The sequence below is a fragment of the Leptinotarsa decemlineata genome, unplaced genomic scaffold (genome assembly GCF_025532065.1).
Source record: "Leptinotarsa decemlineata unplaced genomic scaffold, Ldec_3_MD MMD2_P_RNA_scaffold_5, whole genome shotgun sequence".
NCBI lineage: Eukaryota > Metazoa > Arthropoda > Insecta > Coleoptera > Chrysomelidae > Leptinotarsa > Leptinotarsa decemlineata.
Window position 1 is genome coordinate 651340 of NW_027412532.1, and position 25728 is coordinate 677067.

Below are 25728 nucleotides of genomic sequence, written 5' to 3' on the forward strand. Positions count from 1 at the left end.
AAAATAGAGCCAAAAGCGGGTAGTCTGGCTTCCGCGCGTCTTTCGTCACTCTGACATAAAAACAAAAAAAAATATTTAAACATATCAAATGTAAATATTAAGGAATGAAAAAATTCATGTAATGTTGGGATATATCAATAAACGATAATCCGCAGTCAAAACATTTTTATACCAATTTTAACGTTAATTATAAATTTGTTGATTAATAACTTTTTCTGAATTGAAAGTTAATATAAAAATCCCTATGATTATTAAACTAAAACCCTGGCATTTTTTTCCTTTGGTGAAGTTATCCTTAACAGGCAAAAAAATAGATTACCGTTACCAAAATAAAAAAATTGTTATTTTCTATTTTTTTATTGACAATTGAAAATTATAATTTTATAAAAAATATATTAAAATTTTTTTTTCTCTAATTTCTCATTGTTTCAATGTCTCATGGCTAAAAACGAATTGATAATTTTTATTTATATTTTTTACAGCTATTAAATTTATTATAAACAAATACATTTTTTACGAGCAATTCGAAAATTTTTTTTTGCATTATGTTAATTGAAAAAAATCATGATTTTTAGAAAAAAAATGGTTTCTTAAAAAAAATTCTTTGTTGCTAAAAAATGCGTTTGTTAATTAACACTCGTTTTTTGCAACTAAATATTAAAATTTAGGCCACCAGAAGTATGACCTAGCAAGACTTTTCATTTTTACCACTCCTAAATGAGATAACTGGAGATTATTCAAAATATTTTCTCTCAAAATAAAAGGAATAACTAACCGGTTGTTCCACACTAAGCAATCATTCTCCACACTAAGTTCGTTCCTAATTCTATGGTACGGTTACAAAGAATCCATTATCTTCCCTGGCCATCCTTTTTGGCCTTTTTGTTCTGTGTTAACGTTAACTTCTTTTTCAGGTGTACCAAATAGCTTACGTCATCGTAAAAATGGCCAATTCTCCCAGGCCAGGAACGTGGATTCTGGAACGCTCGGTAGATGGAAAGAACTTCAGCCCCTGGCAGTTCTTTGCTAGAAGCGACAAGGAATGTTTCGAAAAGTTCGGGATTGAAGCAACCAAAGGAAAACCCCAGTATTTCACAGATTCTGAAGTTATATGTACTTCATATTATTCTCGACTGACACCTTTGGAAAATGGAGAGGTGAGTCAACAAAAAATTGGGAAAGTTCGTTGGAGTTATTAATTATTCATGTTTATCCGTAGAAAGAATCTATTAATATTCGTGACTATTATCATCCCCTCTGTTCAGTTAGACTTCTCATTTAGGGGTAGTTAGCTAAAAATCACTGACGATACCTATGGCGGGTTTGAAAATCAGATTCTGAATGTAAGGAAAGTGAATGAAATACATATGAGAACATATTACAGAAAATGGAAACAATTTCTGTATATATGACATATTTTTTTGTAAAGAAATTATTCTAGTTTTCCAAAATGGGAAATTTGTCCAATTCAAACGATATTGACGACCTGTATAAGCTTGATGTATCAAAAAATGGCGAATTATTATATTCACAAACTTTTCCCACACCTGAAACGTGATGAAGAAAATCGGTTCAGTTCTTACCCCGTGGATAACAAAAAATGTTTATCTTTTGCAGGAAAACAAAGTGACTGCACGAAGCGAGTATGGTAATAACTCAATATGAAACCTCGTTAATTATTAATATCGAGTCATGACAACTAGCTTTTAAATGCACAACAATTTAGCGCGGGTATTGATATGATCCAATAATATTGATAATGGCAACTTCAAAATTAACATATCATTACGTTCCGCATCGCTGATATCAAGTTCATCCAACCATTAACGAAATTAGTATAGACGAAGAATGTGAGTCAAAAGTAATGCATGCTCTTCGAGAATTTCATAATCCTTTGTAATATAGTTGCACGAATAGTTGTTAATTTCAAAAGGTTTTTTTTCGTCAATGAACTGAATCATCAATGTCAGTAACGGAAAAGTTCCTGTCATTCTAATGTTGAGCTCTACGTATCACTTTGAAGTTAGTATCCATTATCTAGAAGGTGAACGACATTTGGTAGTAGGTGCCCTGTAGTCTAGCCGATAGGCCCACCAGATCTCAATCCCATTGTTTTTTCTTCGAAGGAATCAAATCAATGGGAACTGCAGGCAAGCACAACTTTTGAGTACGTCTGTAGATGGAAAATCAAAGAGCCGCTGAATCCCTTACTTTCATGGACGCTTACGCAGTACACATTGAAGCTCAATCTGTTAGGTCGCCTCTTTATCAATTAACATTACATTTTCTAGATTGTTCCGGACTCTCGTATCCGCATTCTTATACACATGTCTTGAGGAATGCTTCGAAGGACATGGATCTAATGAGAAATAATGACACAAAGAAGTATAAAGTTGATGCAAACAAAAATCATTCATACTGAATGAATATCAAACAAAAAGAATCGTGTATTCTTAGAAACACGACAAATCAGGAGGTGAAATATATCTCCAGTCCTACCACCTGGTGATGACTGATTTGAAAGCATCATCATGATAAAGACTACTAGTTCTAACAACCATCAAGGTCCTGCCAATGACAGTTTACTTATTTCAGAGTCCATTCTTCACTCCTCCATGAAAAACCCACCTGCAATCGTCTTCCGGAAATTCACATCGTGAAAAAAAGTTGCTGTATCTTTATTTTCCTGAAAAGAGAAACCAAAAAAAATTCAACAAAGCCAAGAAAGAGCAACAGAAACCAATTTCAATTCGATCAAGTTCTTTACGCTTCTGTCGTTCCATGACGGGTTCTTCTTCTCTCTTCTTCGAACGGAAAGAATGACTGCAGCAATTTATAACAATTACGAGAGAATTCAATCTTGCTTCGATTACCGATTATCCGTGGCAATTTAAGAGACCGACTGTGAAGATGTGAATTCACTACAGCATTTTTTCATATAAATTGACTCAGTTTGTTACTCGTTAATACGTAATAATGACGTTTGATTGATCGTTCGCCATCTGGACTGACGATTCGAAAGCTCAATCGCTGGGGCAAAAAAAAAGAAATTTCTTCCGTGTTTCGAAAGTTTACTTCCATTTATTTTGACTCCAAGTGGTATGAGTATTTTGAAACCAACTAGTTTTTATTAGGAAGAAATGAAGCCAAATTGATTTTTTTCAGCTAGTATTTCAATACAGTACCAATATTCATTTATTATTGGTTGGTGGAGTACTAGAGTATATTTTGTGCTCATTTTCCATTTCTCAGAAAGAAAGAAACAAGAGGTTGTTATTTATTGATTACAGCTGGTCTTTATTAAACATTTCTTTGAAAATATATAGACAAAAGGGAAAAGCAACAGACAAATTTCGTTGGATAAAATGAAATATGGTGTGGAATACGGGGAAAAATAAGGGTCCCAAGACGGAACTTTGAGGTACTCTGGCTTATTTGAAAATAGTTTCGATGACCTGAATATACTGCTGTTCATTATATAGAGAGGATTCGAAAGTATTGAGCTGACATTTCATTTCACCATTGTTAGGTTAGGTTAGGTCCGAAGTGAGTGGGTCTATTCGACCCTTCACCGCAACCCAAAACCCGCAACCGGTCAAATAAACCCAGCTTCTTGACGAAGCCGAATAGTTTGTATGGTGAGTGGTCTGTCAGTGGAATGTGTTATTTTTATTGAAGAATGAGTTCAAAATTCAATGATTTTCCTAGGATTGGGATGATAACATTCTCAAATATGGGTATCCCTTCAAAATGTAAATTACAAAGCTGATTCACATGGGTGATACTGTCTTAAACCAATTGATTTGAATGATACAAGTGTACCACAAGTTCTAATATTTTTCTCCTATTCAATAGCGGGAATTTCCGCTTGAAATACAGTCACTTAGGTTCGTAGGCAGGTTGATATTTCTGTCTTGAGTCTGTCCTAGACACCACTTTTATTTGTAACTGCAGTAACGTTAGTTACAAATGAAAGTGTTGACAAAACCTAGGAAGTTTCATTTTCCATGTAACAAAAAAATGGCAAGGAACACCATAAGTATTCCAAGAAAATTTTGCATCAATCATTTCATCATGAGATATATTTTCTGTTTCATTCACCATAAAAATTGTGTAATGTACCTCATGGGTTTGATTCAACTCAAAGTTCAGTGCCTTTTTATCAGTGCCTGTTTCAACTGATAAAATTTATCTTTTACCGAATTTGATCTGACTTTGGGTTTAATCCTGCAAGTATTTAGTGATTTCTCTACAAAACTGTGTCCCTCCACACATAGTCATCCCCTCTACTTTCAGATTCACACCTCCCTCATCCACGGCCGGCCCGGAGCCAACGAAACCAGCCCGGAGCTCCTGGAGTTTACCAAAGCCCGCTACGTCCGCCTCAGCCTGATGGGCTTGAGAGGTACACAGGAGCCGCTTCCCCGCTGGCTTTCGCAGGATGTCTGGAAGGACAAGAGACTCTTCTACGCGATCAGAGATATCAGCGTCGGCGGTCAGTGTGTCTGCAACGGACACGCCGAAAATTGCAGGCATAATGTCGCTTCAGGGGTGAGTTTGCTGCTTTGAGAGTTGTTTTCGTTTAGTAAGAGTTCGCTGTTTTGCCTCATGAACATCCGTAGGGATAATAGATGTTAGTTTTGAATACAGTGGTTTTATATTTTCATAATCAGTTAGGCAGAAACAATTATTACTCATGTTTAGACATTATTGCTTTTGTCAGGTTTACAATTATATTCAGCCAGCTAGAAATGTGGTCGTGAGAATGGAGCATTGCATGAATTAGTTCGAGCGAGTAATGCCCATTCCTCGCGAGTAGAAAACTATACTTTTTCTATTGATCATAACAGGAATATTTCAAAATGAGATCCACACTCGTTATTACTATTGTTTTTCATTTCAAATTGTATATTTTCGAATAGAACGGTCATGTCAGTGATTATATTTGGCATTTGTGGACATATTCTGAAGTAGAGAAATTCTCACGTCTAAAAAAATGATTGTATCACCACTATATTGTCATGAGTTTGCTCATCTATGGTTGGGTTTGTAGGTACTGAGTCATGATATGGTCAACTATGATTGGGCTCGAAAATAGAGAGTTTGGATCTCGTTAACTATTATCAAGCTTGAAGGCAGTGAGTTATGATTTGATCAACTATGATTGAGCTCGAAAATAGAGAGTTATGATCAAGCTTGGAGGCAGTGAGCTATGATTTGATCAACTATGATTGGGGTCGGAAATAGAGAGTCAGGATCTGGTTAACTATGATTAAGCTTGAAGACAGTGAGTTACGATTTGATCAACTGAGATTGACCTCGAAAATAGAGAGTTATGATCAAGCTAGGAGGCAGTGAGTTATGATTTGATCAACTATGATTGGGCTCGGAAATAGAGAGTCAGGATCTGGTTAACTATGATCAAGCTTGAAGGCAGTGAGTTATGATTTGATCAACTAAGATTGGGCTCGACGGTAGTGATTTATGATATGGTCAACTATGATTGGGCTCGAAAATAGAGAGTCAGGATCTGGTTAACTATGATCAAGCTTGAAGGCAGTGAGTTATGATTTGATCAACTGAGATTGACCTCGAAAATAGAGAGTTATGATCAAGCTTGGAGGCAGTGAGCTATGATTTGCTCAACTATGATTGGGCTCGGAAATAGAGAGACAGGATCTGGTTAACTATGATCAAGCTTGAAGGCAGTGAGTTATGATTTGATCAACTGAGATTGGGCTCGACGGTAGTGATTTATGATATGGTCAACTATGATTGGGCTCGAAAATAGAGAGTTTGGATCTGGTTAACCATTATCAAGCTTGAAGGCAGTGAGTTATGATTTGATCAACTATGATTGGGCTCGAAAATAGAGAGTTATTATCAAGCTTGGAGGCAGTGAGCTATGATTTGATCAACTATGATTGAGCTCGGAAATAGAGAGTCAGGATCTGGTTAACTATGATCAAGCTTGAAGGCAGTAGTTATGATTTGATCAACTGAGATTGGGCTCGACGGTAGTGATTTATGATATGTTCAACTATGATTGGGCTCGAAAATAGAGAGTTTGGATCTGGTTAACTATTATCAAGCTTGAAGGCAGTGAGTTATGATTTGATCAACTATGATTGGGCTCGAAAATAGAGAGTTATTATCAAGCTTGGAGGCAGTGAGCTATGATTTGATCAACTATCATTGGGCTCGGAAATAGAGAGTCAGGATCTGGTTAACTATGATCAAGCTTGAAGGCAGTGAGTTATGATTTGATCAACTGAGATTGGGCTCGACGGTAGTGATTTATGATATGTTCAACTATGATTGGGCTCGAAAATAGAGAAGTGGGATCTGCTTAACTATGATCAAGCTTGAAGGCAGTGAGTTATGATTTGATCAACTGAGATTGGGCTCGACGGTAGTGATTTATGATATGTTCAACTATGATTGGGCTCGGAAATAGAGAGTCAGGATCTGGTTAACTATGATCAAGCTTGAAGGCAGTGAGTTATGATTTGATCAACTGAGATTGACCTCGAAAATAGAGAGTTATGATCAAGCTTGGAGGCAGTGAGCTATGATTTGCTCAACTATGATTGGGCTCGGAAATAGAGAGTCAGGATCTGGTTAACTATGATCAAGCTTGAAGGCAGTGAGTTATGATTTGATCAACTGAGATTGGGCTCGACGGTAGTGATTTATGATATGGTCAACTATGATTGGGCTCGAAAATAGAGAGTTTGGATCTGGTTAACCATTATCAAGCTTGAAGGCAGTGAGTTATGATTTGATCAACTATGATTGGGCTCGAAAATAGAGAGTTATTATCAAGCTTGGAGGCAGTGAGCTATGATTTGATCAACTATGATTGAGCTCGGAAATAGAGAGTCAGGATCTGGTTAACTATGATCAAGCTTGAAGGCAGTAGTTATGATTTGATCAACTGAGATTGGGCTCGACGGTAGTGATTTATGATATGTTCAACTATGATTGGGCTCGAAAATAGAGAGTTTGGATCTGGTTAACTATTATCAAGCTTGAAGGCAGTGAGTTATGATTTGATCAACTATGATTGGGCTCGAAAATAGAGAGTTATTATCAAGCTTGGAGGCAGTGAGCTATGATTTGATCAACTATCATTGGGCTCGGAAATAGAGAGTCAGGATCTGGTTAACTATGATCAAGCTTGAAGGCAGTGAGTTATGATTTGATCAACTGAGATTGGGCTCGACGGTAGTGATTTATGATATGTTCAACTATGATTGGGCTCGAAAATAGAGAAGTGGGATCTGCTTAACTATGATCAAGCTTGAAGGCAGTGAGTTATGATTTGATCAACTGAGATTCGGCTCGACGGTAGTGATTTATGATATGGTCAACTATAATTGGGCTCGAAAATAGAGAGTTAGGATCTGGTTAACTATGATCAAGCTTGAAGGCAGTGAGTTATGATTTGATTAACTGAGATTGGGCTCGACGGTAGTGAGTTATGATATGTTCAACTATGATTGGGCTCGATAATAAAGATTCAGGATCTGGTTAACTATGATCAAACTCGAAGACAGTGAGTTATGGTTTGATCAACTATGATTGGGCTCGACGTTAGTGAGTTACGATATGGTCAACTATAATTGGGGTCGAATGTAGTGAGTTATGATATGTTCAACAATGATTGGGCTCGAAAATAGAGAGTTTGGATCTGGTTAACTATGATCAAGCTTGAAGGCAGTGAGTTATGATATGGTCAACTATAATTGGGCTCAAAAATATAGAGTTTGGATCTGGTTAACTATGATCAAACTCGAAGACAGTGAGTTATGGTTTGATCAACTATGATTGGGCTCGACGTTAGTGAGTTACGATATGGTCAACTATAATTGGGGTCGAATGTAGTGAGTTATGATATGTTCAACAATGATTGGGCTCAAAAATAGAGAGTTTGGATCTGGTTAACTATGATCAAGCTTGAAGGCAGTGAGTTATGATATGGTCAATTATAATTGGGCTCGAAAATATAGAGTTTGGATCTGGTTAACTATGATCAAGCTCGAAGGCAGTGAGTTATGATATTGTCAAGTATGATTGGGCTCGAAAATAGAGAGTTAGAATCTGGTTAACTATGATCAAGCTCGAATTAATGATATGGTCAAGTATGATTGGGCTCGAAAATAGAGATTCAGGATCTGGTTAACTATGATCAAGCTCGAAGACAGTGAGTTATGATTTGATCAACTATGATTGGGCTTGACGTTAGTGAGTTACGATATATTCAACTATAATTGGGGTCGAATGTAGTGAGTTATGATATGGTCAACAATGATTGGGCTCGAAAATAGAGATTTAGGATCTGGTTAACTATGATCAAGCTTGAAGGCAGTGAGTTATGATGTGGTCAACTATAATTGGGCTCGAAAATAGAGAGTTTGGATCTGGTTAACTATGATCAAGCTCGAAGACAGTGAGTTATGGTTTGATCAACTATGATTGGGCTCGACTTTAGTGAGTTACGAAATGGTTAACTATGATTGGGCTCGAAAATAGATAGTTATAATCCTTTTAACTACGATCAAGCTTGAAGGCAGTGAGTTACGATATAATCAGTCCACTACGATTGATTCGGAAGTAGTGAGTTATGATCTAGTCAACTGTGATCGGCTTCAAAGATAGTGAGTTATGATCTGATCAACTATGATTTGTTTGAAGGTGTGAGTGATGGAAGCATTGCCTACTAACTCGTCATATAATTGAGACACTGTTTTCAATAGTTATAGAAAAATTTATATAAAAAATTCATCAGTTCCTAACCTAACAGGACATTCATTGACACCATCATTGCCAAATGTCTGACTGCATTTTCTGCGGAACATGCCAAAAAACGGTGAAAAAAAATTGGTGAAAAATTGCTCAGCAACATCATATAGTGATAAGTTGAAAATAGTCAAGAAATTGGAATTTAGAAAAAAAATTAACAGTATCAATGTATACAGTGCAAAATTGTCACAGTAGAATAAATATTTATCGAGATATGGAGTTGTAAAACATATGACAATAAAACGAACAAAAAACTTGGATCAACCTTAATGGTGAATATCTCAAAGACAAAGACAGATCAACTTATAATAGTGTTCGAAATATCTCAAATCGCGAACGATGTCCTTCGACATTTTTTTCGCTCGGCTTGTCAATTTAATAGGTACGGAGCGAAATTTCAGCAGTAAAAAGCGGCAGCAGACATACCATATAAGCCGATCGCAGCGCCATGCCTTTCCGAGAACAGCCCGACTCGATCTTTATTTGGTATTATTCGATAGTTATCGTGTGGGAAAGCCATCAATCCAGGGGTTTCCTCCGCAAAGCATCGCCATAATTGTTGCTTGATAAACATGAGAATCTGCCTATGCCGCAAAAGGTAAATAGACTTTTTTAACTCATTTGGATACTGCGGGGCTGCTTGATTTATTATAGTGGCATTGTTCGAATATGAATTCCACGTGAGGAGGACTGACTGGTTTGATGGTTGTTCAAATAGTTCCCTACGAAGGGACTGTGCTCTTTCCCCATTTCCTCATTTGGTAATACGTAATTCAATGCTCAATTATCAAACTGATTTTGTGATTCACCAAATTGCAGAGAAATTACTGAAATACCTCTTGGGCTGAAAAATTTCAGGACTAACACATAGATGGCGTTAGTCTCATTGCATTGCTGTTGAAGTTTCATCATATTCTACTCATAAGTTTAATCAGATATTGTGCTGATTGGAAACAGTGTGTCAAAATAAATGAAACACTCAGTTCTTAACGTACCATTGAATATGGAGTCCCCCAAGGAACAGTATTGGGGCCTCTCCTATTTAATGTATACCTGAATGTTTGAACTTGGTTAACAATGTTTCGTGGTGTATTTCGTCAGTTCGGACTTCCATTGTCTAATATAATACAAATTGATTTGGAAACCCTGAAAAAAAAGTTAAAAAGATTAACTGAAAATAACAATTTTATCAAACAAAAAACTGAAATTACAAAGAAGTAACATGCAAGCAACAACCAAACAAAAAAATTGAGTTGGTCGTTTTTCGCTTGATTAGAGGTTTCTATATGTTACGTATCTCTACGCTAGCTCGACTAAATGCGTTGCTGGACAACATATAAGCGGATTCTTTGAATTTTCTCCTAAACCAGTGTTCCTCTTCGTGGATGATTTCAGCTTGAGCCCATTTGATGTTATGTTGATGAGTCCAAAGATGCTCTGCTATTCCGGATTTGCGGGTTTCTCCTCACTGTGTGTGTTTCTTGTACTCAGCAATGCAAACTTTCAATGGCCTCTTAGTTTCACCGATGTATGATTCTCCGCACTCGCAGGGTATCCGGTAAATGCAATTCTTGGAATTGCAGTCCACGTTTGGTGGCCTGGTTTTCGTCAGGCTGCTACGGATAGTGTTCCCAGATCTAAAGCAGGTCCTGATGTTGTACTTGGACCCAATCCTTCTTATCCTTTTCGATAATCCTCTGATGTAGGGAAGTACAAGTACTGGTTGTGGTGGCTCCTCTTCCTTGTGGAGCTCTTGCTGTCTTTCAGCTAAAGCCTGTTCTACCATCACTCTGGAGTAACCATTCCGTTGAAGGTCATTTTTTATGATGCCTAGTTCCTTTTCGAGACCTTCCTTTGTATTACAGAGCCCAAAAGCAAGATCTAGTGAAGTCTTGATGAGTCCTCTCTTAGTCGATTGATGGTGGTTGGATTTCTGGTTCAGATAGTGTCCTGTGTGAGTGGGTTTTCGATATACAGATGTTTTTCATTCAGTGTCGGCCCTCTTCACCAATACGTCTGAGGAAGCCAATTTGTTGTGGACTTCCTTCTCCATTGTAAAAGTGATGAAAGGGCTTATGTTGTTGATGTGCTTCAGGAAAGTATCTAGTTCTGCATTCCCATGGTTCCATATTATGAAGGTGTTGTCTAGGTAGTTTCGCGGATGATACAGCTGTACTATATCGCGATGATACTTGGAAAGAATTGAAGGACAAGAATGAAGGAGACTTCATAGAAATTGTCAATTGGTTTGAGAGCAGGTTGCTGGCAATCAACACAAAAAAAATTCACTTTGTACCTTTCACTTATTTCAACAACAACTTGCCAATGTATACTTCGTTGGAAATCCATGAGGACAATGACGCAATGACTATAAATATGAAAGAACATATAAAAAGAATCTCAGCATAATAATAGATGAAAATGTAAGATGTAATAAGCACGCAGAATATGTTGCGAATAAAATAAGGTTTCTACTGAACAAATTTGGGTTTTTCAAAAAGATTTTTGACATAGTACAGCTGCGAACGTTATATTTCAGTCTAGACCCGAGTTGAATACATAAATGAATACATGTAATTTCATCTTTATTTATTTTTAGCATCCAGAATGTGAATGTGAGCACCACACTTGCGGGCCAAACTGCGACAGATGCTGTCCAATGTTCAATCAGCGCAAGTGGGCCCCTGGAACCGCTAGAGACGCCGGGCAATGCCTGCCCTGTAACTGCTTCGGCCACGCCTCCAGCTGTCACTATGACGAAGACGTTGACAGGTCCGGACTGAGCCTGGATATAAAAGGCAACTATCAAGGTGGAGGAGTCTGCAATAATTGTACAGTGAGTTGTTGTGTGTTACATGTTTGTTTTGGATGAACATAATAGTGTACTGATTTGAACCGAAATGAAAAACCACCACAGATAATGTGGATACATATACAACCAGATCAAAAGTCATCACTTTTGGAACAGCAATAATCCTGGTTTGCAATTTCAAGTTACTAGTTTTTCATATTTTTCCAGCCACTGCAACGCAAGACTGATCCTATTGTTCATTTATGAACTCTTCAGTATCTATTACTTTTCTCATAATTGATTTTATGATCTAAGTTTTTTCATTTATGAAAATTACTTCTTTCACTTATTCTGGCTCAAAATGGATTTTGGGGCTGAAACAAAATATTTAGCATTAGTGTCATTGGAGAAAAGTAGTTTTAGAAGTATAATCAGTGCATTTCTATCTCGACACACGAAACTACATTCTAAATTTCACATTCTCATATAAAATACAGTATGATTTTTAGAAGACCAATGAGACAACTTCTTGACTATAATAATAAAATGCTTAAATAATACACACAAGCAATACACATATGAGCATTTCAATCACTTCTGTTCACATATTCGACGACACTGTAGAAACATCTGGAAATCAAAAACTCTTTCAGTTTTGCTTTGAAAATACCTGGGGTTTCTTCCGTCCGTACCTCAACCGGAAGTTTGTTATAAAATTTTGTCCCTGCATAGGAAGGGCAATTTTCGAAAAATGCAGTCGAGTGCTTTTTTAATCTGATTTTATTCTTTTGTCCAGTAGGATAGGTATGAAAATCTGAGTTTTGAAGGTGCGTGTCATATTTCTTCATAAACAAACAAACGCATTTGTAAATATATATACAAGGTAAACACATGATTCTATTTTCAATAAAAATTTGTTTGCACGAATCTCTATAGGCAAGATTGAATATCAAACGAATAACTTTTTTTGGGAGACAAAAATTCTGTTTATATCAGAAGAACAGCCCCACACTGCTATATTGTTGGAAATATGAGGATAGAATATGGCATACAAAACATTTAACAGCTGAGATTTATTAAAAATTGAAGTTAACTGTCTTAGGGCATAGTATGCGCTGCTAAGTTTATTATTCACTTGATTAATGCTAGATTGAAATGACATATCACTATCTATGCATATGCCAAGAAATTTAGTTTTTTCTGATGAGTTGATGAGATCATTATTGACTTTGACCTGCAAATTTTTTATTTTTCTCTGGTTTCTGTAATGGAACTGCAACAAAACAGTTTTCTTCGAATTTACAATTAAAGAATTCCTGCGACACCAGCTTGTGAATTCTACAGATAATTTGTTGAGTTTGTCCTGGAGTTCCTCAGGACTATTTGCATCAGAGGCAAGTGTCGAGTCGTCAGCATATAAGACTACAGAATCTGTACTAATATGGTTTGGCATATCATTTACATACAATAAAAAAATTTGTGGGCCCAAAATGGATCCTTGCGGAACACCTAAATCCATATTATATGACAAAGACTGCTTTTCTTCTACTTTCACATGTATTCTTCTGAATGTTAAATACGATTTTAACCACAGGAGAAAATTACCCCTGAAGCCAAGTAAATGCAACTTGCTTAGAATTATATTCAAATCAATGACACGGAATTTTTCCACTATTTCAAACATATTTTCAAACATTTTCCTGATGGAAGAGCCTAAGAGAGCCAAGACCAGAGAAAGCACGCTAAGTTCGATGAAATTTCTAGGTTTTTCTCACTGTTTCCTCGATTACCGTGGCTTAGTTTATCAGAAGTTCTTGCACATGGTCGTAGGGCCAATAAGGAGTATTACCTTAAAGTTATGCGCTGCTTGCGAGAAGCCATACGAAAAGAACCTACGTAATGACATTTCAAGTCTAAATCTTGACTGTCTGAGTTGTCCCGCATTTCTAGTTTCATAAATATGATGATCAGAGTGTTTGTAGGGTAGTATTTTGTTTTTACGTATTTCTAACATACAGGGCAAAGACATTGTTCCCAATTCTCTAAGGAATGGTTGACAGTGTGCGCCGAAAAAACAACATAATCATACCTCAGCCACTGTATTCACCAGATTTGGTCCCCTGTGGTATTTTCTTGTTCCCAAGATTTAAGACACCCATGAAAAGATGGCGTTCTGTGACTATTGAGGAGATGAATACCGAATCGCACCCAAAGAATTTCGTAGTGACATTTCAAATCAAAATTTCGGCTGCCTGAGATGTCCCGCATTTCTAGTTTCATAAATATGATGATCAGAGTGTTTGTAGGGTAGTATTTTGTTTTTATGTATTTCTAACATACAGGGCAAAGACATTGTTCCCAATTCTCTAAGGAATGGTTGACAGTGTGCGCCGAAAAAACAACATAATCATACCTCAGCCACTGTATTCACCAGATTTGGTCCCCTGTGGTATTTTCTTGTTCTCAAGATTTAAGACACCCATGAAATGATGGCGTTCTGTGACTATTGAGGAGATGAATACCGAATCGCATCCAAAGAATTTCGTAGTGACATTTCAAATCAAAATTTCGGCTGCCTGAGATGTCCCGCATTTCAAGTTTCATAAGTATGATGATCAGAGTGTTTGTAGGGTAGTATTTTGTTTTTATATATTTCTAGCAGTGAGTAGAAACTCAACATACAGGGCAAAGACATCGTTTCCAATTCTCTAAGAAATGGTTGACAGTGTGCGCCGAAAAAACAACATAATCATGCCTCAGCCACTGTATTCACCAGATTTGGTCCCCTATGACTTTTTCTTATTCCCAAGATTTAAGAGATCCATGAAAAGACAACGTTCTGTGACGATTGAGGAGATGAATACCGAATCGCACCTAAAGAATTTCGTAGTGACATTTCAAATCAAAATTTCGGCTGCCTGAGATGTCCCGCATTTCTAGTTTCATAATTATGATGATCAGAGTGTTTGTAGGGTAGTATTTTGTTTTTATGTATTTCTAACAGTGAGTAGAAAATCAACATACAGGGCAAAGACATTGTTCACAATTCTCCAAGAAATGATTGACAGTGTGCGCCGAAAACAACATAATCATGCTTCAGCCACCGTATTCACCAGATATGGTCCCCTGGGACTTTTTCTTCTTCCCAAGATTTAAGAGACCCATGAAAGGTCGGCGTTTTGTGACGATTGAGGAGATGAATACCGAATCGGACCCAAAGAATTTCATAGTGACATTTCAAGTCCAAATCTTGGCTGTCTGAGCAATTTTATAAAAAATTGTTGACAGTTTGCATCGATTGTAGCTCCAGCTATAATTTTGATGTCTTTTTTCTACATAACGTTCATTGTATTGTATTCGCAGTTACAGATACAAGTGGTGTAAAAACATTTCAAGTTTCATTTCTCATTTCTCATGTAAATAACGGCTATATCTATCAATCTACCATATTTTTTCAAGGACCATACGACCGGCATAAACTGCGACAAGTGTGAACCGGGCTTCTTCCGTCCCGAGGGCACCCTTCCGGATGCGGCGCAGCCCTGCATCAGGTGCAACTGTGGCCCTGCGGACTCCTGCATCCAGTACGGCCCTGAAGCGGGAACGTGCCGCTGTCGACTCGGTTTCATCGGCGACAGATGCGATTCGTGTGCGCCCGGCTTTAGAGGGTATCCGGATTGCGAGCCTTGTCCTTGTGACGCGAGGGGGGTGGCAGGCCTGGAAGATTGCGAGGGAGAGTGCCTATGCAAGGTGAGTAATAATAATAATAATCGGTTTTATTGAAAATACGAAAAATACAAGGAGAAATGGGAAACAAGAAGTTACAGGAGATTCTGGTACTCATTGGCATAGTCTAGCACAGTACTCAGACTTAACCAACAAGCACCACTCCATAACTATCGTCAACCTACAGAAATTAACAAAACAATTAACAGTAATCGTACCATGACTAGAGAAAATCCTCCTTACTTGTTGCAGGATCTGCATATACAATATTCCCCATTATGTCCCCACACATAATAGTCCATAGGAAACAGATCGGGAGAACGTGCGGGCCAAAAGTACGGCCTATTATTGGCAATCAACCCGTCAAAAAATATTTGCCCATTCTGAGGATATGAATCCTATTATTTTCCAAGATTCGACTAACCGATGATCATTGCGGTGTACCCTGTATAAACATTTTAGCCGTTAGAACCCCAAATCCAGACTAAATGAATGAGAAATAAATGTTTTCCAAGCAAATTAGTGGAATATGCATCCTGATTTTGTCATAGTAATGGAGGGGTACGTTTGTAGGAAATAATTCTGTTATTAAAAGATAGTGGAGTATCACATCAACATTTCTACTGAAATATAATGAAGTTGAACATCAGCAAAGAGTTTGACCTGCCTCTTCAATTTGAAATTCAGTTTATATAAATTTGAAGAAAGTGTTGGGTCTAAATGTTATTCTTTCAATTTTCCAGACGAACGTGGAGGGAAAATACTGCGATAGATGTAAGCCAGGTCATTTTGGACTGCGGAACGATGTGCCAGAAGGTTGCTTGTCTTGTTTCTGTTCTGGAGTCACGACGTTATGTGAACCAGCTGCATTCATTCCACGAAAGGTAAGGCCAGAACCTCCCCAAGTACTGCTCTCTATAACTATTCACCATTGATGAAAATATTCGAACTGCAAGGAAAGATTTACCGAATTTGTCCAAAATAAGCTCGATTGAAATAAAAACACAAACTATTGATGAGGTCTGCCGCAGAGGCAGACGTACGGTTCAGTTCAAGTCAGGTTTCAATTGACTATGACCTGTGAACCGAATTTTTTGTCTCCATTTGAATTTGGTCATCTACTAGAAGGGTTCATTATTGAAAAAACTCATGTATAGCAAAATACGTATCCAACATTCGTATCCAGTGCGTGGATAAACGTATCCAATCAGATGATGAATCAGAAAAGGGAACCGTTATCTTCATCACAGGTATATATTGCGTGAAATTCAAGTATTCAAATAATATTCAAATTAAGTTTTTGATTCATTGAACTTGAAATAAAATACTGTAACATACAAAACAAGTTTACAAGGCGTTTTAAACGTTGCCACGGACATTATTCACAGTTTTTTTAAGGATACCATCTTAAAAGAACATTGCTATGGTTTTTGCTTACTTTCTCATTATCAATACCTTAACAAGAAATAATTTTTGAGTATACTGCAATAATTTTTGGGTGTTTTTTATCGAATTTCGTTACCACATTTTTTAATAGAGGATGAAGAGACCTTTTAAACGATATATAACAAGCCTATACTTCCCATTTGAAAAATGGGGGGTTGTACATGGCATTCGACGGGGGTTGAAGGTAGGGGTTGACATTTTCCGTTGAAGTATGTCAAATTATAATTTAAATTTGACTTGTTTCGGAATTTTGTTAAAATATGAACCGTAACGGAAATGATGAATTTACTCCATTTGGCTTTCACACACTGTATAATTCGAATAATAGTGACTTTCCACTTGTCTACCTATTTATTGCCTGATACTTTGGTTCTCTAGGAATATATTGAGTTGGATCAACGATCAAATAAAATTATCCGAGTTCTTACATCAACCATACTTGCCATCAAGCTACTTCTATGTTCTGTAATTCTGTTGGAGAAAGCTCTACCAGTTTGGCCAATATAAGGTTCCGGACAACTAGTCAACTCATATACTCCTGATATAACGTGAAAAGCAGCTCCTTGAGAGGTGAATTGAAAAAGTTACTGTCGTCTTTGAACTGAATATATTCTTTTCGAGCGAATCAGAGTCTACCAGACAAATGAATTGAATGTTTCTTGCAGAAGTACACATCCAATTAAGAAAAGTAATGCTGCTCAGCGCACTTCCCTTAATGAAGAGTTTTTTATCTCTACTTCCAGTCCATTATTTCGACAAAGACATCCATCCCCAGCCGCTTTTGAGACTAACAAAGGTCGCCGTCGAAATATTTTGTCGCAGCGAAATGAATTTGTTTGTGTCCTTTGAGCGTCGTTTATTCACAGATAAACTGTTGTTGTCGCGCGTATCCAATTTGCATAGAATTACGGGAATGGGGTTGTTCAAATATTTGATACCGCTGATCAAAGTGGAAAGTGAACCGAAAAATCGGGAATTAGCGGCTTTGTCGTTTGGAAATTCGAGGCGAGTAATTGTTCGACGGTTTGTTTGACCGATAATTTTATGGTCTGTATTCGGAGCTGTTTACTTGAATAACAGTTGGGTAGATAACTGTTGGGCTAGAATTTTCGTAGGCTAACAGACAAAAACATTTTTTGAAGTGATAACGTTACCCTGACGCACATCGTCTGTCTCTCTCCTCTCTTCGCATGGCTCAATGTTCAGTGTGCGGTCGACATACAGGGCTTTTCATGATGAGTGTTAATTAGCCGTTTCTGACAAACTATTCAACGCATCAACCTGAAAATTTCACAGTATGCATAAATCAATATGACCTACACGCCTAAAATATTTCAGACGAAGCGGCGTTGTCGCTTCTACTATAAAATAGCGGCTTCTTTGATTTTTCAAATGGAACACCCGGTATATAATATCATATTATGATTCATTATAACTTTGTCAACAAATTCATATACTATTTCCCTATACCTATCTATTTACCCTTTAGAAGATATAAATTAATTTCGATATTTTTTTTACCAAACATGAACTTTTATAAATGCTGATAATCTTGAACTCTCATGCACTGAAACAATCAAATTTTAAATGGAGTGGAGTGATACTATGAGGATCTTCACTCAGAGTCATATTTTCATTTGCCTCATACAGGGTCTTCAAAAAATGCAGATACTTTGATCACATGAAAAAATGAGTGGAAATCAATTTTTTCAAATGGAACACCCTGGATCGTAAATGGACCAGTTATAAGTTTTTCGAAAACAATCCAAACATGGTTGAAATTCACTAAATTTTAAAGTGCCATGAGCGATTTTTTTTCAATCCAACCAACTTTATATCTTTCACGGTTTTCGATGTTTCCATGCCTGTCCTCCTTATTTTAGAAACACCGAATAAATAAAAAAGCTTCCTAATGCCGACCTTCAATTTTTTTTTTCAGATCCAATCCCTGAAAGAGTGGCAGATTACAGACCTGAAAGTATCCAAAGTAGTCAAACCGAACTGGAACGGCCAAAGCGTATTTTCTCTGGGAAACTACGACTTTCCAGGTATAACGTCCCTCTACTGGTTCGCACCTCAAGATTATTTGGGCAACAAACTCGAGGCTTACAACTCCAACTTCTTGATCAAAGTTCAGTGGGTGGTGATGAGGGGGGATACCAGCGGGGTGCCGACGAGAGGACCGAATATAGTGATTGGGGGTGAGTTCAAATCGGTTGATGGAAATTTTCAATCGAAAATTGTTTGAATATTAATCACGAAGTTGGAAAAACGGTGCAGCATGTTTTGAAAAATAACAATCACGCGAGTTCACAAAGTAATCTGCCTTTAGTAAAAATGTTACTACCGTCTTTTTAGGGGAACATCGTTTTTAAGTGGAAATCTTCATGGGTTGAGAAGCTGAAAAAGCTCCTTGGGCATACATAGATATTTCTGAAGTCATTTAATATACAGGACGGCCCATTTTCCATGAATCTAGCACTGGATGTCTGTTGTTGAAAATGAAATTCTGAATATATTTGGAATGTTGGTATACAAGTTATGTCAAAAAAATAAGGTGAATGTTAAAATTTCGTGAGCTAAGTACATTTGAATAACGAATTTTTATGACTTCCCACATTTCAGCATAACCTCCGTTATTTAGGATGGTTAAAAATACAGCATATACAGTGTGACCCATTTTTAATGGAAACACCCCCCTAAAATTTGAAGTTGTAAACCGATTTTGATAATTTTTTTTTGAAATGTCAAGTACTAAAAGGTCTACCTTGGGACAAAATTTGAAATGTTTATCAAAGTTTCAGGGCATACTACGATATTTTTTGTTAGTCCAAAATCGGGATTTTTTATTAGCGATTTTTTATTGAGAAAATCACTACGCCACTGGATTCAGAGTGCCTCTAAATAGGTATGACCAAAATATCATGGAAAAATATTCATTATTAACAAAGTTATGACAACTTAAAAATTCGAAAACTCACACAGCTAACAGTCACAAAATATTATTTTTTTATGATTTCATCAATGAAGTGCCGCCAAATGAAAAAAAAACAATTAGCGTAAATATTTTTAATGAAAATAACGAAATTACATTCACACAATTCAACTGACAATGAAGCAAAATATTTTAATAAACGTAACTAATAACTAACTATTGAAATGTTTCGATTCTGTGCAACAATTAATTCTAACTCATATTCTAGTAGCCTCTACTAATCCACCACGTATTTTGTTACATGTGTCGTAGCGCTTACGAATGTTTCTGATTACGTTCCTTAGTTCTTGAGGGCTAATATCTGCACATACCTGTCGAATTCTTGCACAAAGTTCATTTCTATCTCTTGAGCGGTTTTTGTAAACCTTTTGTGTGAGAAGTCCCCAGAGAAAAAAGTCCAAAACTGTGAGGTCTGGAGATCTGGGTGGCCACTCCTTAAACGGACTACCACGGCCTATCCATCGGTTTGGAAAATGTTTGTTAAGCCATTGCCTCACAGCTCTGACATAATGAACTGAACACCCATCTAACTGGACAATTAAATTTGATCGTTCATTGATCCCAAAACTCTGTGTTTAAAAATTCTAAAAACCTCTGCGCATTAATGTTTTCCTCAAAAAAGAAAGGACCAATAATTCGTTCGTTCAATATCCCACACCAGACGTTGATTTTTTGGGAATACTGGCTTGTACAGTTTATTACCCAGTTAGGATTATCCGCTGCCCAATAGCGACAATTCTGTGATGACACTACTCCATTTGTAGTGAAAGTGGCTTCGTCGGTATATAAAATATTTTTTAGGAAATTTCTATTGTTTAAATATTCCCCTTGGGCCCATAAACAATATACCAGGCGTCTTACTTCATCGCCTTCTTGAAGTGTGTGTAACAATTTTGGCTTGAAAGGTTTAATATTCTTCGCCTTAAGACATCTCCGAATAGTTTCTCGTGGAATATTCAAATCTAAAGTGGCATTCCTTATACTGATATTAGGATTATTTCCGAAATAATCTGAAACGATTTGATCATTCCTGTCTTTCCTGTTTCGTTTTTGTACAGGATTACTTTTCAACATCATTTTTGATACTGCACCAGTTTCATTGAATATTTTATTTATTTTATTTACCGTACCGCAGCTAATACGAGGACGATCTGGATGTCTCTCATTAAATACTCTACAAACCTCTCTAGCACTTCTAACGTCATCTCCCGAAAGGCGTACAATTTCAATTTTCTCTCTTACGCTCAATCTTGCAGCCATGACACAGAATAATTCGAAGAACTGTAAGGTGAATATTGTTGACAATAGTACACTTAAATTTTTCACAAGTGTCAAACTGTAATATCATTTCCATGCCAACTAACATTCAAATTGAAATATTAGGTCTTAGTTTTAGTTAATTTGCGTGAAAACTTGAATGTAATTCCGTTATTTTCATTAAAAATATTTACGCTATTTGTTTTTCTTTCATCTGGCGGCACTTTATTGTTGAAATCATAAAAAAATATTCTCATGGCTATATCTGTCCCTGGGAAGGGGAGTCCCGTGACATATCTTTCAGAAGCTCCTGACAAATGCTTCACAACCCTAGGATATGATGTCAATATCTTCAACTACTACAAAATGGCGGAACTTTCAATAATTGCCTGAATACATTGACCTAACCTAACCTAACCTAACCTATCTAATAACTCTTTTCAAGATCGATTGCCCTAAGACCTGTAAACTATGCATGGTAATTAGGATGGCTATTTGAATTAACATTAGTGTTATTATCATAAATATGATAGATTTCAAATCTGTCAACATATTTTCAGACAATACGAGTCCTAACTTGTGATATTCCCAAAGTTCTTATTCATAACTCATGTGATTGAAGATTATCTGAAGAGTTTTCAATAATTTTCAACCTCAACAACCATTTTGTCTATTTTCAGGCACTAACGGACTAAAAATTGCACACGGAGACGACAGCCACACCTCCTCCAACACAGATTTCCACATCAAACTGAGCGAACCGGATTGGTTTCACATACCTGAGGATATCAAAGATATCACTGAAATCGATCCCAGTATCTATCACGGTGGAAAAGTCAGTAGAAGCGAGTTTCTTAGCGTGTTAGCCGACGTCAAGTATATTCTGCTCCGCTCGACGTTCCACACCGATCAAATCGAAGCGCTGCTAGAGGAAGCGACACTAAATCTGGGTGAAGAGGAGGACATCTACAGCAGTGTGGAAAAATGTTCATGCCCTTCAGGTGAGAATGAAAATGTCAATTGAAATTGTAATTCTGATTATTCGGATTCCCCACAGGATACACCGGTCTTTCCTGCGAATCCTGCTCCTTCGGCTACGTTAGAATCTACACCAACACATCCCTCACCTCCACAACGCTTTCCACCGACGCCTTCTGCGCCAAATGCGACTGCAACGGCCATTCCCCCACCTGTAACGCCACCACTGGAGAGTGCTTCTGCGAGCACAATACCCTAGGAAGAAAATGCGAGCGTTGCTCCCCTGGATTCTACGGCAACCCCACCAGGGGAACCCCCGAAGACTGTAAGAAATGCGCTTGTCCGTTGTTGAACGATGACAACAATTTCAGCCCTAGTTGTCAACTGGATTATTTTACCGAGGAGTTGGACGCCGAAGAGACCTACGTATGTACGCAGTGTCCTAAGGGGTATACTGGGGATCATTGCGAAATGTGAGTGAAACAGTTCATAGTATTTATTTCCGTAAGAAAGTGGAATTACACATAAAAACAGCAGTACTAATAACTCGAATATAAAAAAAACATCCGGCTCGAAGGACCAAAAAAATTTAAAATCATCATTTCTTTGGTATTATCAAAACTGCTGGCCTCGTCCTTTGACTTTTCAGTTTATTTAATTGGAGTTGCATTGAGGGAAAGTATTAAAGAAGAATGAAAGAAGTTTTTGGTATTGGTTGATAAAATCTTTCGTGGAATTTGAATACTAATTGACAGATTTATCAGTTAACCGAAGAGAATAATGAAGTCTTGCCACACGCTGAAAAATCAATCAACTACTTTTTCAATAACCAAAAAAGAGCCCTCTGAAACAAAAACAGAATAATCGATTCTTTCGCATATACATTCACAGTGTTGTTAGTACTGACTGAAAATCTTATATTCACGACAAATTAATAATTAACAATCATAATAAGATTATTCAAATCACATAATAATAATAATGATGCGGAGATAGTGAGCCAGCGCAAAGAAAATGGATGCTCTGTGGTGTGACTTTTTCAATAACAATTTTAGAGTCAGAATTGATATGTGTAATTGCTCTGTGTAATATAACCGAATGCCTGGTTGTTGAAACAAATGAATTCAAACAATAATTCTCCTGTTGAGGAGAAATTAGAGATTGGGGGATTTTTTCCTTGAAAACTGGCACATTGGACATGCACTAAAATTGGCGCATTCGCCAAAAATTTGAAAAGTCTTCATTTTGGTGAAGGCTCCCGTTTTACAACAACTTATTGGATCGTCTGAAATAATACAAATTACAGAGGCCACAAAAATCAAATATCTTTGACTCATTGACACTTAGGTTGTCGCTAAAGCCCACTATCTACAGAATTTAAATTGTACTGGATAAATTTATATAGATGCAAAAGGAGCAAACTCACACGTCAGTGATAAGTAGAGTAAATTTGTCCTGTTCATAAACAACTTTGATATTGAACATGACTATATCAGGAGGAATCCCTTCAACACAAATTTGATGAAATCATTGATGTAAGTATGCGGACTAAGGACAAGCGAGGTCTTACATTTCACCTTGCGATTTCCAACATGTACCAAACAAATCATCTCGTCGGCAAAAATACTGTACGGTTTCTTGGTAGGTATGCAACGCAGAGAAATTCATAAAGTTTGAGTTCTGTTTATGGAAAACTGTTATCAGTATTTTAATGATAGGAACCGAATGAAAGTACCAAATATTCTGTTATCCCGCAAAAATTTCAATTTTATTCCACTGAATACTTATATAAACTGTTTCTGAGAAATGGGTGTCCTCATGCTTTAAAAAATAGTGTAGATTCATTACGTCAATTCAATTTTTCTGAAAGTAACCATATTTTACTGTAATACAAAACGAATATTTTTTGGAAAAAGCAGAAGTACTGGTTTTGAAATTATTTATATAATAGAAGACATTTATCTATTCATGATTGATCAAAAAGCTCTCTTCTCGTTTATTCGAAGAATCAAAAGTGGTATTCTTGGTATCCTTCAATAGCGTCCAAAAATAGTCAACTTCGCCAGCACTCGATCCACTCTTAATCTATCACCGTTCACGAGTTATTCTAGACTCAGTTTTAAATATTATGTCAATTGGCGACTTCGCCAAAATATGTGCGCACTTCGCTATAATATGGCGAAGGCGTAAATAATGGCTGCAAATGCAAAAACTTTAATAACATTTGTTTTTTTTTATTTATCGAGTGTAGATGTTATTGAAACCCTTCTAAATGTCTTGCTTCAACTTCCCTGATGTACCAAAAATTGAACAGTACATGACTTTCCCACTTTACTGACATCATGTGTATTTTTTGTAGATGTGACGATGGTTTCTATGGAAATCCTATGGAAATCGGCAGCAACTGCCAACTATGTGACTGCAATGGTGGACCATGTGATAGAACAACGGGCCAGTGTTTGAGTTGCAAAGGAAATACTGAGGGTACATAACCATATAACTAGTTTTGAACCTAAAGTACTAGAAATTGAATTATCGTTTGAAATTCAGTGGCCACATATATTACCAGTGATCCATCAAAGGTGGTGTGGGTGAAATTATTGACAATTTCTTTTATTTCAGGTTGGAAATGTGAGAAATGTAAACCCGAACATTACGGAGAGCCTTCCCTCTCTAACTGTAAGGCTTGTGAATGCGACCCTATTGGTTCAATCACGAAACAGTGTGATAATAATACTGGACAGTGTCACTGCAAAGACAAATTCACGGGAAGAACCTGCGACAAATGTGAGGTAATGATAATATTTTCGATTTCAGTGCAGTTCATAAATATAAGATGAACTGAATAATTCGTATGCCAACACGCAGGTGACGCTACTAGTACCGACTCAATATGATTTTAAGTTGATTCTAACCTTCAAAAGACACGTGTATGAATTTCACAGCTATTGGACTATCAGTTTGTGAGATAGAATATTTCGAGTGAAGGAACTTCTGTTGATTACAAGAAAATGTACAAGCACTACAGGATTTGTCCATAAAAAAGCTACTATCACATAGCATTATTGGAGTGTTTCGAAATATAAAAAAAACATTTGAAAAAAAAAAGTATTTTTTATTCAAGACAATTAATTCATCGTATTTGTATGAATTGGGCTTTGAACTGCTTCCTCATCCACCGTATCCTCCAGATTTGGCCCCTAGTGACTTTTTCCTGTTCTCAGATCTCAAGCGAATGCTCGCTGGTATAGAAAAATCGTATGACCCCTACAATCGTTATATCGCCCTTGGAATCTACTATATTGAATAATTAAATCAGATTTCATCAAAAACTATTCATTTTTTTATATTAGCTTACAAACTTTCCATCTGAACTGTTATGCTGACGCTTTTTAAATTATGTTCAACAGAATATATCTCAAAATAAACTGAACTCGATTTCCAGATTGGTTATGGAAACGTCACTGCCTTGTGCACACCGTGCAGCTGTAATTCAATGGGATCCAAATCGGAAGTATGTGATACCCACACTGGAACTTGCGATTGTCAACCAGGAGTCGAGGGTTTCCATTGCGATGCATGTCAAAATTTGTACTACGGCTTCTCAGAAGCAGGCTGCCAACGTGAGTAGAAAAAGTTATTCATTAACTTCAATATCCAAAGCAACATCAAAGATGCGTCATCTTCAAAGCTATCACAGCTCCTGTTTTCATGTATTTGGTTGGGAAAA

At 36.9% G+C, this 25728-nt stretch overlaps 1 protein-coding gene across 1 annotated transcript in view; it reads left to right on the forward strand.

Moving 5' to 3' along the window:
- The window catches only part of wb (wing blister), a 155227-nt gene that overhangs the window by 111322 nt on the left and 18177 nt on the right, over positions 1–25728 (forward strand). The window contains exons 3-13 of the mRNA XM_074186832.1: positions 915–1157; positions 4297–4551; positions 11405–11641; positions 15056–15346; positions 16066–16206; positions 18708–18969; positions 21701–22021; positions 22078–22471; positions 24358–24482; positions 24621–24790; positions 25444–25621. Coding sequence (XP_074042933.1) covers positions 915–1157; positions 4297–4551; positions 11405–11641; positions 15056–15346; positions 16066–16206; positions 18708–18969; positions 21701–22021; positions 22078–22471; positions 24358–24482; positions 24621–24790; positions 25444–25621 — 2617 coding nt within the window. The remainder of the gene's footprint in view (positions 1–914; positions 1158–4296; positions 4552–11404; positions 11642–15055; positions 15347–16065; positions 16207–18707; positions 18970–21700; positions 22022–22077; positions 22472–24357; positions 24483–24620; positions 24791–25443; positions 25622–25728) is intronic.